The sequence below is a fragment of the Periplaneta americana genome, chromosome 2 (assembly GCF_040183065.1).
Source record: "Periplaneta americana isolate PAMFEO1 chromosome 2, P.americana_PAMFEO1_priV1, whole genome shotgun sequence".
In the NCBI taxonomy this organism is placed as follows: Eukaryota; Metazoa; Arthropoda; class Insecta; order Blattodea; family Blattidae; genus Periplaneta; species Periplaneta americana.
The window spans coordinates 199,232,546-199,252,896 of record NC_091118.1 but is presented as its reverse complement, the minus strand read 5'-3'; the positions used below and the strand labels follow the sequence as shown (position 1 = coordinate 199,252,896).

The 20,351-nt window shown below is 37.0% G+C and overlaps 1 protein-coding gene across 4 annotated transcripts in view; it reads left to right on the top strand.

The window, feature by feature from the left end:
* The window catches only part of LOC138695026 (proton channel OtopLc-like), a 139,621-nt gene that overhangs the window by 38,596 nt on the left and 80,674 nt on the right, over window positions 1–20,351 (top strand). The window contains exon 1 of one of the 4 annotated variants that reach the window (XM_069819348.1): window positions 15,174–15,272. The exons of 2 other annotated variants lie outside the window; for them this stretch is intronic. In XM_069819348.1, coding sequence (XP_069675449.1) covers window positions 15,244–15,272 — 29 coding nt within the window. In that variant the 5' untranslated portion in view covers window positions 15,174–15,243. Of the gene's footprint in view, window positions 1–15,173; window positions 15,273–15,354; window positions 15,688–20,351 lie in introns of those variants that run through there. One more of the 4 variants, XM_069819347.1, reaches the window with a different exon arrangement.

The following is a 20,351-nucleotide window of genomic DNA, read 5'->3' as shown; positions in this document are numbered from 1 at the left end:
ATATTTGTTGTATCTTGAAAAGGTTGTGTTCAGTTTGTGTTTCCACTACTGAATTAATTTACAAAGCTAGAAAATAATATAATTTTGTTATGTGTTCAGGTATAGTCTGTCTAAAATTACTATAATTATTGTACCATGCGTCATTCTCAAATTCAAATCTTGGAATAGATATCACGTTCACCTGCATGAGCCGCCAGAGCGCACCGTGGCTTTTGCAGCGAAACTACAAACAACTTGTAACTGTTGTGGCTGGCTCCGTCTGCCTTTCTCCCTTTCAAGGTTTTTTAGCGCTTTGGGAGCACAAGTTGCCCATCCATGGCTATAGCTGTCTCTTAACTGTTGCTTATTCCTCCGCCTCTGTTGAGAACCTTAGTTTCAAATACGAGTATCTGTAACGCCTGCTGTTATCTCTAAGAAGGAGAAGGTGTATTTTTAATAGTCCCACAACAGTAGAAGTAGATCGCAGATTGTATGATGTATTCTTCCGCTGCACCTAACACGCAGCGATAGCTGTCACGCGAATAGTGGCTGCAGTTTATCTTGCACCTAATTTAATTCTTTAATGCCATTTTACTTGATTTACGATTATAAGATGTAGGTTAGTTGGTTGGTTTGCGAAGGCTTCAGTTTTTTTTGGACCCCAGAACTCCTCTCAACAACATCGAATTCCATTACTGATGTGGGTGCGTGAGTAAGGTGGAATGTAATTCATCATACCAGGCGATAGAATGATAAACAAGGACGATGACTAGCAGTTTTATGTAAGAAACAGCCAGCACAGTTTGTCTGCACTTCTCTCGTACGAGGGCAGAGTGTTACGTTTTCTGAATCTGCAGCACAAGAACTTCGGCCTCAATACCATCCCGAGCAGCGTTGATGTCGTCACGGATGAATATTAAGCGTCCCCGTTTAAGGTACGTTTTCCTCGGTGCGACTATTGCGATGATCGTTCAACGATTATTGTTGAACGATGAAACGTTGAACGATAATCGTAGTTATCATTTTGCTCGGAGCGTCACTACTCGCGTGTTTTCATTCGCAATCGCATCGTTCTAGAGCAGCCGTGGCGAAAATGTGATCGTGCGCCGAGCCACTGTGTAACCCGCAACGTGCATAGCACCTATGGAGGGAGGCGGACAACCGAAGGGGAAGTGAAGCAACTGTCTGACTTATTAACGGATTTTCATTTTCCCTACGTCAAGCACTCAAATATAACTTTATACAGTACAAAGCTACAAACTGATATTTAGTACGTGTAACGAAGAAATAAATGAATAAGAAAACATAGGAAACCACCTAAAATTAACTGTCTTCAGAATATGTCAGTGACAGAGTTTCAAAATCAGGAATTATGTCACTTACTGCAATTGCAGTTGATCACGAAGATATTTGTCTGTCAGTCGTGGTCTAAATTTGGTTTTTACTATTTTCATTGTTGAAAATAATTTTTCACAAACGTAAGTTATAGCGAACATGGCTTCAACAGAGCAAGCGAATGAACGAAGCTTCGGATATTTATTATTTTTTTTTTTGGCAAAGATTTGTAAGTTCAACATTTTTCAAGTCCTTACATATAACTTTCATTTAACATCACGTTGTAGATCTGCGAGTTTAAATTGAAGATCTAACCGTATTATCAATATAATTATCGTTGCACGATCATCGCGATAGTCGCACCGAGGAAAACGTACCTTTAGAGTTTGGATTTTCTCCCAGTGCCTAGCCCTGTTCTAGAGCAAAGTTAAAAAGTAAAGGTGACAGTGCATCACTTTGCATTAGCCCGCAGTGAATTGGAAAAACGTCAGAAACTGGGCTATACGGACTACGCTGTACGTTTCACTGAGACACATTTTAATTAATCGAACTAGTTTCTTGGGAATACCAAATTCAATAAGAAGGTTATATAAAACTTCTCTCTTAACCGAGTCATATGCCTTTTGAAATCTATGAATAACTGATATACTGTGCCTTTATACTCCTATTTTTTTCTCCAATATCTGTCAAATAGAAAAAATCTGATCCTTAATCGATCTATTACGCCTAAAACCACATTGATGGACACCAATAATTTCATCTACATGAAATAAGATAATGTAAGACGAAATTGTAAAATCATATAACATAAATTCTTCTTCTACTATGATAAAACTTGAGACTGTTATATAACACCACATAACCTGTTTTTAATCTATTTTAAGTTTATTATGTAGCTACTTTGTAGTTCTATATCATTTTAATATTTGTTATTGTGTAAATATTTAATTTTAACTCTCTTACATGTGTTCAAATACGCACTCTGATAGACCTGAAGATGCTCGAAATACAATCTAAGACGTTAGGCTAAAGAAGTGAGATAAAATGTAAAAAACACTTGATAAGTTAAATGACAGATACAAAATAAATGTACATAATTAAGCTTACTTCATTCGAATGGTACAATATCTATAAAATAAGTTTTTATGAAGATCATAGTAACCTGAAAAATAATATTTTTATCAACAGTGATCTCACTTGAGGTTTTGATTTATCTAGAGAAAATCAAAACTCCAGTAGAATTTAGTTGACTGTTACACGATTAGTAGAAGTATATAAAAATTAGAAGAAATAAAGTACTCTAATGCAATAAAATATTAATTGACTTACAAAAAAATACTAATCTATCTTGAAAATATATTATTGTTCCATCTCATCATTACAAATATTCTGCTAGATGGCAATAGTATGTTATGATCACCTGTTGTCTTCTTATCACGTGTGCCAACTACACAGTCTTCATTGAACTCGTTCACACCTATGGAATAATGGTTAGCGCGTCTGGCCGCGAAACCAAGTTGCTCTGGTTCAAATCTGGTCGGGACAACTTACTTAGTAGAGGGTTTTTCTGGGGTTTTACTTCAACACAATGTGAGCAAATGCTGGGTAACTATCGGTGTTGGACCCCGGACTCATTTCACTAGCATTATCACCAGGGAACGGATTTATATGGACTAAAAATATATGAAATATGTAAATATATATGTAGTTATTTTTACCAAAATATGGAATTAAATATGGATTTTTACCAAAATATGGAATTAAATATGGACTTAAAATTATAAAAAAATGACTATGTACGTTAAATATTGGTACATTTTAATCAAACTAAACAAAAAATATAATGGACGTACCTTATCTTCCAATGTAGTTTCAACAAAACACAATTTTTATTGTCTGTTACCATAACAATAGGTTACAAACATTTCTTTCAAGTGCTGAAAAGTGAATCTTCTTCTATTGTCTCTGAGGATAGATTTATACTGACTAAAAGAGCGTTCGACGTCACAAGAAGTAACTGGTACATAATTCAATTTCACAATGTCTGCTGGGGATAAGTCCAAGTTAATCTTCACTGTTGATTCACCACTCATCACAGCAACAACCTTTTGTAGTTCTTCATATCCAGGGTTTTTTGAAAGTACAGTGTCCACCTTAGCTCTTACTGCATCTGCAACTTTACCTCTACCACGATTCAGTTGTTCCACAGTACTATTTATAATTTCAAAACTTTCAGATAGTGAAAGGTGCCTATTTTGGAGACTTTTGAGCGTTTTTATGATGCATGAAAATGTATGCTGAATGTGAGCTAAGTCATTCTTCACACTTATGTCACAGGTAACTGTTTTCGCAGTATCAATTGAGACTGCATCTTCAGAGTCCAATGCAAGGAGAACATTGTTAATAGAGTCTATATGTTCGGCATAATATTCAACTGCTTCTAGCCATGTACCCCATCTAGTTAAAATTGGCTTTGGTGGCAATGGAATTTCAGGGTACATTTCTTTCAACACGTTAACTCTACTGGGAGCTTTGAGAAATACTTTTTTCACTGATGAAATCAACAAATCTACTTTAGGGAAATTGTCTCTGACCACTTCTGCCACACGATGAAATGCATGCGCCACACAAGTAAAATGAGTCAATTTAGGATATACAACAGATAATGCTTGTCCAGCTTTGACCATATAAGGGGCAGCATCGCTAATAAAGAATAACACATTATCGTACATAATACCCTTTGGCCACAGGATACCCATAGCTTCGTTGAACAGTTTAACTATAGTTTTGTTATTGCACTTTTCTAGAACATCACAATGTAAAAGAATTCGTTCAGAATATTGTTCACTTAACAAACCGATAACTACATTACCAACAAGTCTACCTTCTTTGTCGGGAGTCTCATCAATGGAAACCCAAATTGAACTATCTTTAATTTCATCTCTTATCTTCTGTATTGTCTCATCGTAGATGGATGGAGCATACGTCTTCCTAAGTGTTGACTCATCCGGGATTGTATGTTGAGTATATTTTTCAAGGAATTCCCTGAAGACCTTATTCTTTAGTTTGTAGAGAGGAATATCAGCAGAGATGAGAGAACGGCACAGGTCGATGTTAAACTCAGATCTTACATTCGATGTTGTTGGTTGTGTTAAAAACAATTGTCTCTGCTTGGAATTTAGTTGTTTGTTGGCCTGATGTTTACTAGTTGTAATGTGTTGTTGCACCAGGAACTTTTGTGTAGATGATACTGCACACTGACACAAATTACAAAATAATATTTTATTGTCAGTTGATAAACCATCTTCTTTAAATTCTGAAATGTAACTTGTTAGTTTTGATTTTAAATTGACTGAATGACGTACTTTTGGCATATTTACCGTCTTTATAGTATGATTTACAAAACTGAACCTATGTGTACTCTGACTGGCATTTAACTGTTGAGCTGCACAACTGAAGTCTGTTAAAAATTTTAAATTAAATTAATACAGTTTTGTAACTTACTTTCCCATTGTTGATAGGACTGCTAATTTTCAAATAACTCTGATGTTAAAGGGATTACTGAACATGTGTTTAAATCTCTATTGTTGAAATGTATTTTTAAAAGTTAATGGAATTTTGTTTTGTTTTATTGTTAAACCTAATATAATATGGACTGTTTTATATGAAATATGGAAAATATATGGAAATTAACGAAAATATGTACTAAACTCTAAAATATGGAAAAATATGGAAAATAAAAGTAGAATTTTTCAACCCTACACATTGTGAAACATAAAGATAATGCAAAATATAAATTATATTAGCTTTATAAGTAAATATGTATTTACATATAAATCCTTTCCCTGATTATCACCTTCATCGCACTCAGACGCTAAATAATCTAAAATGTTGATACAGCGTCGTAAAATAATCTACAAAAAATTAATTGAACTCTATGGGTGATTACTAGCTTTGTTGATTCAGTTTCACTTTTATTAAAACAGTTGCATTCCACTTCAATTTACAATATAATTATATTAAACAATTTCTTATACCTGACTATCCATAATAATCTTATACAGCAGAAGCTATAACATAACCTAAATAATATAAACAAGGTCAATTATAAAAGGTTTTAATTAAGGATGATAAAATAAACATGAATCATTTTAAAAGGTACAATTATTGAAATTAGGCCTACAATGTTGGCAAGCAAAGAAACAAATGCTAGGGAGGTGATAAAAATGCTAGGGAGGTAATAAAACAAATGCTAGGGAGGTGATAAAAACTAATGCTAGGGAGGTAATAAAATTGTAGGATACGCAGTCATGATTGGTTGAAACACGTCGTTCCGTACCATTTTATTAGTCAAAAGTAGTATGACGTAGTAAAAGTGTAATAGTCTTAGCAAAAACATTGTCTAGTGTAGTCATGTCAATTGATGCCCACAGGAGCAAGCGCGTACTTTGGAGCTCAGGAGAGTCTGAGCGCTTTACAGCGGAAAGGAAAGAGACAGACGAAAGAGGTGGTTTAGGCCGCTTGGTCGAGCTATATTCAGGGATGGCCAGCACTGATTCAATAAATAAAGCGAAGAGAACTTATTAAAACTGTATCCATGTTAATTTTTAGATTTGCCTGAGAAGTGTAAGTGCATTATAAGAATGTAAGTTTTAATTTTAATACTCATTTTTCACAAGTTTGAATTTTTACTCAAAAGAAATATTTTCTCAACTTTTTAATAGAAAAGTGAAATTTTCAGGTATAGGCCTATTTATGTAGTAGCCTTACAGAATGTTTTCGTAAATCTAATATACGTAAATACGTATTACTGAAGATAGCGTATTGAAAATTTTGAAAATATTCGCATGGAAATTGTTTGTAAAGAAATGAATTAACAAAGCAACTACTGTTACATCATAAGCAAAAGATACGTGCCCATGTGTTGTAAAAATGTCAGTTCTGTAGCTTCAGCAGATTTCGAGAAAATAATTTAATATTCTGATGATAGGAAGTTGCTCACCAATATCACCTTAAAAGCATAATGCGATAAGAGTATTGTTATGGAATATTAATTACAATTAAAATATATACAGCACCTAGGTAATTTTGCTTTGTACTGTAATATTGTTTTGATTAGTTTATTGATTACTTTTATAAGGCTAAAGATACCACCAATATCAATTCCAACTTATCACGTCATACTCAATCTCTTTTTTTGGGATATCACTTTCTTTATGAATGATGTGTTTCATCTATTTAGTACAGTATAGTTGTACTACTATGGAATTTATGTGAATATTCCTTCTTAATTCTTTATTATGTTATTAACTTTTAAAACACAACTGTAATATTAAGAAATTGGTATTAGTACTTTTGTTTTACAGACAATATAGATAATATCAAACAGAAAGAAGCCATATAAAAATAACGACATAAAATTTCAAGTTCGGTTTGAAGTTTGTGCACCACTGTTTTCTTCATCCAACAGGCTGCATATTCATATACACATCCCTTCCTCTTTCCATACCTAGCGCTTGATGCCCGCGCACGACGTCAAGGTCAGAAAAATGCGCTTGCTTTGACATCACTGGTCTAGTGCATCTCTGAAGGATTTTCACAATGGAGCTTTATATCACTCTTGAGCAGACACTTAGCACCGCTGTGGTGTTCACAAGTGCACTCGTACCTCTGGCGGTTAAAAGTCCTCGTAAACTGTGGCGGTGTTGTTCTTCGCTACTTACGTCATTTGCCACAAAGCGTCGCAACGTTTTCTTTACGAGGGCAATATTCATTGAATAAGCAATGGTTGCAGGTTCGAATCCTCTTAATACTGAGAAAGAGCGCTGCTAGCCGATTATTGGGGTTCGTCTCTTATTATGAAAGTTGTGTCATGGAGTGGCAGTACTTGTTTAGTGACGGACTCCCTTCCCTTGTGTGTTACGCCCCCTTTTCAACATTCCCCCCTTCTTCTGAATCGAATTCCTTCCAGCTAGAGTGAATTCCGGCGGATCAGACTATAACTCGCACACCACTTCAGTCAGTTCTCCCTCCACCCTTAAAACGAGGGACGAATTACTCTTAACTTTTATTTTAAAACGCCCTTTTCCTCGTTAATTTCTTCCGTAGGCTTCTCTTTTCGCAAGTTTATCCTCCCGCAAGCTTTCCTTTTGCTACGTACTTCCTCCTTCCACACGTTTCTATTTTGGTGCTTTCGTTCTTTCGTAGGTTAATTTTTAATTCTCTTCCTACTTCCGTAATTTTCTTGGAGCATTTCTTCTTCTTCTCTTTGCGAGTTGTATTGGCGCGCTTATTCTACTATTAGCACGCTTCTTCTTTTTCTCTTGGCGCGTTTTTTGTCTCGGCACGCTTCTTTTTCTTATTGCCTTGGTGCTTCTTCTCTTGGCGCACTTCTTCATCTCTTGGCGCGCTTTTTCTTCTACTCTTTGCGCGTTATTCTTCTTTTCTTGGCGCACTTATTCTTCATATTTTGGCGCGCTTCTTCTTCTTTTGGCGCGCTTCTTCTTCATCTCTGGGCGCGTTTCTTCTTCATCTCTCGGCGTGCTTCTTCACCTCTTGGTGCGTTTCTTTTTCATTTCTTGGCGCGTTTCTTCATCTCTTGGCGAGCTTCTTCATCTTTTGACGCGCTTCTTTATCTCGTGGCGCGCTTATTCTTCTCTTGGCGCGTTTATTTTTCATTTCTTGACGCGCTTATTCTTCTACTCTTGGTGCGCTTCTTCTTCTCTTGGCGCCTTCGCTTTCTCTTGGCGCGTTTATTTTTCATTTCTTAGCGCGCTTCTTCATCTCTTGGCGCGCTTCTTCTGCATCTTTTGACGCGCTTCTTTATCTCTTGGCGCGCTTATTCTTCTCTTGGCCGTTTCTTCTCTTGGCGCGCTCCTACTTCCTTGGCGAGCTTCTTCTTCATCTTTTGGCGCGCTTCTTTATCTCTTGGCGCGCTTCTTTTTCTCTTGGCGCGCTTCTTCTTCTCTTGGCGCGCTCCTTCTTCTCTTGGCGCGCTCCTTCTTCTCTTGGGGCTCTTCTTCTCTTGGCCACTTCTTCTCTTGGCGCGCTCCTTCTCCATCTCTTGGCGCGCTTCTTCTTCTTTCGGTGTTCTTCTTCTTAACTTGGTGCGCTTCTTCTCTTAACACGCTTCTTCTTCATCTTATGACACGCTTTTTTCTTTGGCGCTCTTTTGTCGGCAAGCGCCTTCTTTCGTACGTTATTTTCGTTTGGCAGGATCCTTTTTGTACGCTTCTTTTTTTTTAATACATTCTTCCCTGGTCGATTTTTGTGAACTAAATGCTATACGGTGAATGAAACTCAGAAATGACATCCCTTACAGGTTAGTGCCCGGAAGTAATGAGCGTTCTTAGTGCGTCGACATGTTTTCTCAAATTTGGAACAGAACCAACTTCACTGTAGGACATTAAGCGTTGTGGCGCACGTTCAGTAACCACAACAGACGATAACACGGCATGGATTGACGGTTGATAGCGAAGATAGACGTTCGGCCGTTTTTCATATTCCTGCCTGTAGCGAGCCACTACATTGTTCACGTCATGTTCTCTACTTTGTTACATTATCGCAGGGCGCCACATGAAAGCGAAGTGTTGTACGTGGAACTTCATCTGCCATATTAGAGCGTTTATAAGAAGAGAGATGATGTACCGGCGACGAAACATGGACCCATTACTGCACACTTCGGAAGCCACCTTGAAAGCTCAGTTGGCTGAGCGCTGGCTTCCGACGACGGCGGTCCGAGTTCTAATATCAGCGACGGTAAGATATTTGTATTAGACAAAGCCAAGGTTGCGAGGTTCTTCTCGGGGTTCTCTCATTTTCCCCTGTTTATTCTATCAATTCATTCTACAATTTTTGTTTCATTATAATTTCTATTTTAAAAAACAAGTCAACTTCTTGTGAGTTTACCAAGCGTCGGATCTGCAGTTCGCCGTGGAAGGTTTTCCACTTGTTTTATACAAACATCGATAAATGGCAATAACGATGTTTCTGGAAGATTCGTGGCTCTGAAAAGGCACAAGATCTCCATGTAGGATGAGGGCATGGCCATCCTGCCTAAGTTTTTTCCGTGGTTTTCCTAAGGCGCTAAGACAAATGTCGGGATGAGCCCTAAAAGAAATGGGCCACGGACCTGCACTCATATCCCCATGAATCTCCCTAATTACTCTAAATTATTAACAATTACATCTCTCCCTCTCTTCGTAATTGAGCCATCATATAGCCAAATATCTGGTCTCGAAATTGAGACGATTCAACAAGGCTCATGACAACAATCACCTCCTACATAATAGCCAAATTGGCTAGTCTCTTATATGAGACAACTCATCCTGCCCAAGGTATTCCGTGGTTTTCCTCAGGCGTAAGACAAATGTCGGGATGACCCCTATAAGAAATGGGCCACGGACCTATGCCCTTCCCCATATATATTCCCCTTTATTATAAACGACGTATGCCCGAATTCAGAACCTATAAATTGTCTATTAAATATACGAGGTCACTCAATTAGTCGCAATTTGAAAGGACAGGGACCTCTCAAATTGCAGATTTAGATTTCACGGCGCTTCTTCCGACGGCCTTCACATGCCTTGCCATCGAACAACAGATGACAGCGTCTTGCCATCCTAACGGCAAACACCAGCCATCTCCTCCTCGCCCCGTTGCGTGATCACTTGATCAAATCACAGTCCCCCTCGCGTATGTGGTACCTAAGAGGTTACGTGCAATTTCGGCTTCCCCTTCAAAATTTTCTAGAGCTCCTTCAGTGGAGCAGCGTAACCCGGAGTGAGACTAGTGGCCAACTGGCTTGGAGCTCACATATTTATTTTCGTACAGCCCCCAACCCCTTGGAAGGACAAGTTTGCGTACCTCTTAAATTTGTCCTCCCAATTCTCTTTCGATTTTTCGATTTTTTGAGGGTATGGCTCGCATGGCCTGGCTTCGATTTGCGGCCTGGACGTGATTGGATTTGTCGTGGATAAATAGTCGTTATGAAGAATCTTCCTCTCATTTTATCTATCAGCTGGATTAATTAAAAATAGGCTGGGATGAAGTCTCCAACATGTGGAAGATCTGAAGTATTTGAACGTGGTAGATAATCAATAATGGGGCGTGATGAGGCACAAGGTGGAAATTTCATGCACTTCTTGTATGGTGACGTAGGGCTATATCACTGCTGGTGTGCAGACGAGGCTGCAGATGCGCGAGGAGTAGGGCTATAAACACTTTCAGCAGAACCTTGGAAGAAATAATAGAACGTGGCTCATATTTTTCTACGACTATTTTGAAAAACGATAACGCTCGTCCACACCTTGTACGCAGCCTGTCACTGTCGAATGTATTGGACAACTAGCTTGGAGATGCTGCCAAATTGTCTACATCTCCCATTTTTGTGTTTTTGATCTGTAAAAGACGCCTTCAAAGAATTAAAATGTGATAATGATAAACTGCAGTCCACACCTGTGGAGTAACGGCTAGCGCGTCTGGCCGCGAAACCAGGTGGCCCGGGTTCGATTCCCGGTCGGGGAAAGTTACCTGGTTGAGGTTTCTTCCGGGGTTTTCCCTCAACCCAATATGAGCAAATGCTGGGTAAATTTCGGTGCTGGACCCCGGACTCATTTCACCGTCATTATCACCTTCATTTCATTCAGACGCTAAATAACCTGAGCTGTTGATAAAGCGTCGTAAAATAACCTACTAAAAAAAATATAAACTGCAAACTTAGTTTAAAACTGACTACGACATAAAGATTTCTTCTCTGCTTGAATTAGAAAGCTTGTAGTGCGATGGACAAAAGTACAGTTGTAGAGAGAAGGCGGGTTGAAAAGCGACAAAAATTAATTACAGATTTTACAAATAAGTGTAAATAACAAATAATACGTGGCGCTACAGCCCGTGAAGGGCCTAGACCGACCAGCCGGCTGCTGGCCTCACGCCCACATCCCGAAGCAGAGGTGGACAATCATCCAACCAGAATGGAGGTATCGTGTGGTTAGCACGATGATCCCCCCGCAGCCTTTATAGCTGGCATTCGCAACCGGATTTCGCTACCCATTGTAGCTCCCCAAGTGCATCACGATGCTGGGTGGGCACCGGTCCCATACACTGGCCGAAATTTCATGAAAAAATTTCTTCCCCCATGAGGATTCGAACCAGCGCGCATTCCGTAACGCGAGTCCTAGGCAGGATTCCTTAGACCACGACGCCACGGCGCGGGACTTACAAATAAGTATACAATGTATTGTCACAGTCTAGTATATACAGTCACGAAGCTCAATACGTAGTAAATATGCAAACATTAGATAGTTGCTCACCGCTAGGATCACTAATATCGCCTCATTACAGGCAATGCGAAATAATACCGGGACAGTCTATTGTTTCTAGCACCCTCAAAACTCAAGCTTCGTGACTGACATAATTTGTATAAACAAAAGCCGCCCTAAATAAGGGTTCGATAGATCGGCCTACTAATCAATTCATAAAGAATAATAAGTAAACAAAACAATTTTGTGACACTTGGAAACAAAAAGAAAAAAACATTAAGATAAGAAAACGTAGAAAATCATTTACAATAAAAATTTTGTTAGGTACAAATGATTTCTAATTATAGCTAAGGATGATTTTAACAAATGAGATCCTATGGCATCAATCGTTGCATCAGAAATTTTGTATTGTTTATGTTGATTTAAAGTTTCACGTGGGATCGTGCCACGGGCACCGAACATGAGCCCAAAAACTGTCCAATGTGTGATGTGGTATTGTGCTCCAAGATGCTGACAACAAGGCTCATATATGACTTATTTTTCACGACACACCTCTTGTGGCTGTTGCTCATGCATCTAAAACGGATTGTGGCATCAAGAATGACACCCTTATCCTTCTGCCGATCAGTTATGATGATATCAGCACGTCTAGTAGAGCCATCAGAAGAGACGCAACCAACCTCCTCATAAACCTCATAGGAAGCATTCTGACGGATTGAAGCTGCGATGAGAGAACGACTGTGGTATTATTCTAACTTGTTTCTTTATTTTTTAATGATATGATGTGACATTCTGAAATTCGTTAATATTTTTTACTACACTTTTGACCACGAATGAAATCCAGTTGAGCAATTCTCATTTCGGAGGAAAGCATTTTAAATATTTCAAATATTATCATTAATCAATTTTCAATTTCATAAGCATGGGCCTACCTTTACCGACTCGATTTCTCACACCAGAGTCCAATATCCAAATTCCGATGAGTTCGAGTGCAATTAGTGTGGACAAAATTGTGATCGGGGTAGGTTTCAACGGAATTAAATGGCTTTTTTTTCTGCCTCTCTATTAACTGTTCCATCATCCATCACCATGCTTCTGCGACATAACAGGCCTACACCTTGCTTGATACATAAAGAGCTCTGCCTAATACTGAACAAGTTTTTAGTTTCAATTCCTTACTCCGGTGGCGCAGATTGCAGTGGATGATCCTTAATAATCAGTTTTTGGAAAACAAATTATTACTAGTGGCTTGTGCAGCAAATCCTGCAAACTAAGTTCATTAGACGTTCAAATAAACATTTTTCAGATTTACTTTCAATGAAGAACACCAGACATTCTGAAAATTATTTGCTTCCATATTAATGAAAGATACTCTTTCTCTAGCCAATACTGAAGAGAACCACGCATATAAATATCAACACCACACCGCCATTAAATTATGAAAAAGACCCAACACCACTTGATTAATAACTATAAAAATATTTGATTTTTAATAATATTATTATCTTACGTAAGTTTTATAGCTTTCAGTAATATAGCCGCCACTCAGTAAAATATAGAAATCAAAATCTAATTTAAGTTATTCTCTACATCTACTTATATAACCCCAAAACGTTTCACTTTCATATCATAAATATAGCATTAATATGTATAATTAATGAAAAATAGTCACATCATGGCATTAACTACAATAATATTTCATTTCTAATGGTAATAATGTCATCAAACCACCTCAAGTTTTGTAGTTTTTAATATCCAATACACAGCTGTACCCAGAAAATTACACACCACAGAATCGAACCTGTAAATTATTTTTAGTAAGTTAAGTTTTTAATAACCAATTTGATTTGAGCTCTAAATATGTCAGCATTCTTGCAGATCATGGCCTTCGTGTAATATTGTTTACTGTAGTGTGTGTTTTGTTTTATTCTGAAATGCAATTAGCTAGTTCTCAAAACTGACGACAGATGGATTTTGGAAAATAGGAAAATTATGTTGAAAAATTGACATTTCACTGAAAACTACTATTTTTCTGAAAAACTTTGAGTTCCAAGCTTCAAAATGAGGGGTCATTTATTAAAATCCGTTCATCCGTTTTCCCGTAATTTCCATTACCAGTTCAAATTATATATATATATATATAAGATTTATCATGTCCTAACATAAGTCCTTGCAAACTTCCAGTAGTTATCGGCGTAGCTCAGACGGTGGCGTGTTTCCTTGCTGATCCGGAGATGCGCTCGGGCGTGGGTTCGATTTCCGCTTCTGCCAATTACCTGGTTGTTGTTGTTTTTTTTTAATATTTTCTACAATTGTAAGGCGAATGTCAGGTAGTCCAATTGAGACAAATACTCGACCTCATCTCACTATCACGAATTCTATCAACGCTAAATAATCTGGTTGTTTATGCAACCCGCAGGTTCATTGCCGCCCTCACATAAGTCCGCCATTGGGCCCTATCTTATGCAAGATTAATCCAGTCTCTATCATCATATCCCACCTCCCTCAAATCCACTTTAATATTATTCTCCCATCTACGTCTCGGCCTCCCCAAAGGTCTTTTTTCCTCCGGCCTCCCAACTACCACTCTATTATGCATTTCTGGATTCGCCCAATACGTGCTACATGCCCTGCTCTTCTCAAACGTCTGGATTTAATGTTCCTAATTATGTCAGGTGAAGAATACAATGCGTGCAGTTCTGTGTTGTGTAACTTTCTCCATTCTCCTGTAATTTCATCCCTCTTAGCCCCAAATATTTTCCTAAGCACCTTATTCTCAAACACCCTTAACCTCTGTTCCTCTCTCAAAGTGAGAGTCCAAGTTTCACAGCCATACAGAACAACCAGTAATATAACTGTTTTATAAATTCTATCTTTCAGCTGTTTTGAGAGCAGACTGGATGATAAGAGATTCTCAACTGAATAATAACAACATTTCCCGTATTTATTCTGCGTTTAATTTCCTCCTGAGTGCAATTTATATTTGTTACTGTTTCTCCAAGATATTTGAATTTTTCCACTATTAGAAAATATTTGGGGCTGAGGGAGAATGGAGAAAGCTACACAACGCAGAACTGCACGCATTGTATTCTTCACCTGATATAATTAGGAACATTAAATCCAGACGTTTGAGATGGGCAGGGCATGTAGCACGTATGGGCGAATTCAGAAATACATATAGAGTTTTAGTTGGGAGGGAAAAATACCTTTGGGGAGGCCGAGACGAAGATAGGAGGATAATATTAAAATGGATTTGAGGGAGGTGGGATATGATGATAGAGATTGGATTATCTTGCACAGAATAGGGACCAATGGCGGTCTTATGTGAGGGCGGCAATGAACCTTCGGGTTCCTTATAAGCCGTTTGTAAGTAAGTAAGTAATAAAGAATGGAACAGAGTGCAGTTGGCAGGGTTTTCAGATCTTTCGTTAACAACCTATTTGGACTTGTCTGAAATTCCCTAATAATTCAGACACCTGTGTCATTGGGTCTTTCTGCAACTCAGAGAGCGTCTGAGTAACACCACGCAGACATTGTGTGACAGATGTACCCGGCCACCCACCACCACCCTCGCTGATTGGAAGATTATAGCAGACAATTGTGAGTTGTCCCGCCAGCCTCACAGACCGCCGCGTCACTCAACTCCAGACCGCATCGCTGATAACACAACATGTTGATTAAGGAAACATCGGTTGACAGGTCAGTTGCTCTTGTTAGCTTGTACTTTGACCGGCTAGTTTACACTGTAAGGGTGCCCGCCCTTAATACAAATGCGGTCAAGAGATCCAGTGCGCCAACGCACCACGTGTTGCTATCATACCAATTACACTGGCCTGTGTAATTTTTCTTTTCGTTGAATTGCGAGCCTGTGAATCCGTTCCGACATGTCAAATTAAGCAGTTTGTGCATTTAAATCTCTCGCCTCTCACTCAGCCACGTCGAACCAATTTTCCAGTTTACATTATATGCAGTTTCAAGTATCGCAGTGCGTACCACACAATTTTCTCAGTTTTGTATGAATTATGGGGAGGAGATAAAACATGTCCTGCGATGTGACTCATATGTTTGCGTTCGTGGTTACAAATTCAGTGGAACTAGGTTCAGATCCTGGATGGTAAGTGTGGCGATGTAGCTCTCTCCAATAGTGATTAGGCGAGTGTTTTCTTTATCTTGTGTCTTCTTCTTGTGTTTTATTGTATAGTTGTCTTGCATCATGCTGATCCAGGAGTGTCTTCATTGGCGTATGTTTAGTTTCGGCATAGGAACACGAGTGTCAACAAAGACATATCGTGCAGTGTAGTGCAGTGGTGCTAGGTAATAGATCCAACGAAAATTATGCAGATGTGATTCTCTTAATGCTGTTACAAGATATTCTGAAAGTGTGTGTAGAATTTATTATTGGAAACTAAGACTTAACGGTGAACGAATGAAAATAACTGAAAATCTATTTGTGCGAATGAATTGACTGAATAAATAATTTAACGACTGAATTAATGGCAATAATTTAGCGAGTGGTTTAAAGAATGAAAAACTAATTAAACGAATGAAATCATGACGAATACATAATTGACCGAATGAATTGACTGAATAACTAATTTAGTGAATGAATTAATAACTAGATAAATAATTCAGCGAATGATTTAATGACTGAATAAATAATTGAGCGAATGGATTAATGATTAAATAACTAATTGAGCGAATGAATTAATGACTACATAAACAATTGAGTGAATGAATTAATGACTAGATAAATAATTGAGTCAATGAATTAATGACTAGATTAATAATTGAGCGAATGAATTAATGACTAGATTAATAACTGAGTGAGTGAATTAATGACTAGATAAATAATTGAGTGAATTAATGACTAGATATATAATTGAGTGAGTGAATTAATGACTAGATAAATAATTGAGTGAATGAATTAATGACTAGATAATTAATTGAGTGCGTGAATTAATGACTAGATAAATAATTGAGTGCGTGAATTAATGACTAGATAAATAATTGAGCGAATGAATTAATGACTAGATAAATAATTGATTGAAATAATTAATAACTGAATAAATAATTAAGTGAATGAATTAATGACTGAATAAATAATTGAGCGAATGAATTAATGACTAGATAAATAATTGAGCGAATGAATTAATGACTAAATAAATAATTGAGCGAATGAATTAAGAACTGGATAAATAATTGAGTGGATGAATTAATGACTGGATAAATAATTGAGTGGATGAATTAATGACTGGATAAATAATTGAGTGAAAGAACTAATGACTGAATAAGTAATTAAATTAATGATAGAATAAATATTTGAGCTATTGAATTAATGACTGAATAAATAATAAATTAATGACTGAATAAATAATTCAGTGACTGAAATAAAGACTGAATAACTAAATGTGCGATTGAATTAGTGATTGAATAATTAAATGAGCGATTGAATTAGTGACAGAATAACTAATTGAGCGATTGGATTAGTGACTAAATAAATAATTGAGTGATCGAATTACTGACTCGATGAATAATTAAGTGAATGAATTAGTGAATAAGTAATTGAGCGAAAAATTTAATGACTGTATAGTTAAGTGAACGAATGAATTAATGGCAGAATGATTCAGTAACTAATGGGCGAGTGGATGAATAGCTGAGGTCACCAGGGACGACCGGGGAAGAAAACGATTGTAACAATAATTAATGAAAAAGGAGAGACAAAAATTGGAGAAGAGGGAATGCGAATCTTAGCTGGTGGCAGATTATAGAGTAGGATGTATAGAACAGACGATTGGATTTGCTCCTATATTGAATTATCCAAGCGACTCTTCCCAATCGTAATACATTTAATTTATATTCCCATAAATATAAAACTAAAAGATCATACAACCTACGCTTGACAGAACCTCAACGTACTACAACTGTAGCTTATAACCAGGAACTCCGGTCGAAGGTTCTACCGTATAACAAGGTAACAGCTAAATTACCAGACATTTAATTCGCTGATGATATTTATTTTTGAAATCAATAAAAAATTGTTTATGGAGGCAATATAAATTTTCAGTTAGACTACTGTAATATCTGTGTTTCTCTTTTTATTTGTTGTTAATTTATTAATTAAATATTTTATTTACATATTTACAAAGACACATAATACGTTTTCCGAAGTAAATATTTGTTTTAAAATTTTGAGGAATGCCCCCCTGAGCACGAGGTTGTACTCTTTCTGGGGTGCTACAGTGATTTTTATATAAAGAAAAACTATATGCATCTTTATTTTAGCAATAAAATTATTATTATTATCATTATTATTATTATTATTATTATTATTATATTACAGGCTAACTATCAGTACTTGGGATATAACTGTTGAATTATTACACAAAATACTAGCACAGTCTAGTATATACAGTCGCGAAGATAATACGTAGTAAATATGCAAACATTAGGTAGTTGCTCACCACTAGGATCGCTAATATCGCCTCATTACAGGCAATGCAAAATAGTACCGTCACAGTCTATTGTTTCTAGCACCCTAAAACTCAAGCTTCGTGACTGTATATAGTAGACTGTAATATTAGGCCTTCTTGTGAGTGCAAACATTATAACTTCAAACTACCATGCATGTCATGACCAAAGTGCAGAATAGCTAAATTACTTAGAGATAAAGTCTAGCTTTTGGTTTGGTGGATCATTGTTATCAATATAGTACAGTGTTAGCAATTCTTAATGAAACATTGCCGATACTATTAACAGTGCTTTTCATAGTTAATATTTACTTGAATTTTCATTATTTGAATATAATTTTCATTTCGCACAAACTTGCGTAATTTTATACGCCAAATCTGAATATATGTTCGCGCAAGTACAAGCCGTAACTTTGATTTATTCGTCAGACATGGGACGTCAGGATTTTATAGTCTGTCATATTCCAATCCCCTCTAATTTCGAAATAGCCCATCATTCTATATACTTCCAGGAACTCTGTCACCACCCCCAGACTTGGTTCATAGTCCGGACTCGCTATGAATCACCAATTCAGAATAATTTGTCGTTCAACACTCCGACAGAATCGTAAATTTATTTACTGTTTTATAACGAGATGTTATCCGCTCATTTACTGCATAGAGAGACATTGTCCAAAAACACTGGATAAAAGTAACATTGAATATTCATTATTCCTTTCATTTCGGGTATAATTTCCATCGTAAGAGTATGAATTATACACCAACTGGAACAAAAATGATAGAGCTTAATAAGATAATCGATAAAAGTCGCTTGGACAAGCTCCTGTTCCAATTAAAACACGAGAATTACATACATCCTGTGAGTTTGCGGGGGTTTGCATCACTTAAGAGAGATGACACGATTTAAACCTCCCTGAACTCAAACCAAGGACCACCTAACGATTATAAAGATTGACAGAGATGAATTGTTACCTTCATGACAAGTTGTAGTCATTTGTACGGTTAGTGGGAAGCTCTGTAATTATTGAAGATGGAATTCTGTTGAATAATACAGTCGTCTAGATCTCTTCTTCGCAAGTATGTCTTAAAGAGGAAGAAGTTAAAAGATTTCCACTAGAAAGTTTGGAAGAAGAAGGATAAAATAAAATGCATACAAAGAAAAGAGAAAAGTATGTTAAGGGGATAAGTTTGTTTGATTGAAAAGAAACGAGGACTAAGGAGGACAGAAAAGGATTAAGAATGAGAAGAAACATGATGTTGCAATAGTAATAAGAAAAACAAGAAATGATGTGTTACAGGAACAGAAGAAAAAAGAGAGAAATTAAAGAAAAGAAAAAATTGTTACCCATAGGATAAGAAAAAAACGCAACAAAGTATGAAAGAAAATATAAATGTCATAGCGTGATTAAAAGGAAGGAATGCTACAATTTGACTTTTTTTTTTCTGCTTGATGTACATTTTCATTTTTTGTGTGTAGAAATATCATTGCTGCAGCAATTTAAATTAGAGATTTACTTACTTACTTACAGATAGCTTTTAAGGAACCCGAAGGTTCATTGCCGCCCTCACATAAGCCCGCCATCAGTCCCTATCCTGTGCAAGATTAATCCACTTTCTATCATCATATCCCACCTTCCTCAAATCCATTTTAATATTATCCTCCCATCTACGTCTCGGCCTCCCCAAAGGCCTTTTTCCCTCCGGTCTCCCAACTAACACTCTATATGCATTTCTGGATTCGCCCATACGTGCTACGTGCCCTGCCCATCGCAAACGTCTGGATTTAATGTCCCTAATTATGTCAGGTGAAGAATACAATGAGTGCAGTTCTGCGTTGTGTAACTTTCTCCATTCTCCTGTAACTTCATCCCTCTTAGCCCCAAATATTTTCCTAAGCACCTTATTCTCAAGCACCCTTAAATTCTGTTCCTCTCTCAAAGTGAGAGTCCAAGTTTCACAACCATAAAGAACAACCGGTAATATAACTGTTTTATAAATTCTAACTTTCAGATTTTTTGACAGCAGACTGGATGATAAAAGCTTCTCAACCGAAGAATAACACGCATTTCCCATATTTATTCTGCGTTTAATTTCCTTCCGAGTATCATTTATATTTGTTACTGTTGCTCCAAGATATTTGAATTTTTCCACCCCTTCGAAGGCTAAATCTCCAATTTTTATATTTCCATTTCGTATTAGTTTAAAAAAAAAACTGATATCCAAATTTTGAAAAAAAAAAAAAAAAAAAAAAAGTACAGTAGATTCCGCTTAATAGGACCACAAGTTTTGGTCTATAAAACAGCTGGCCCTC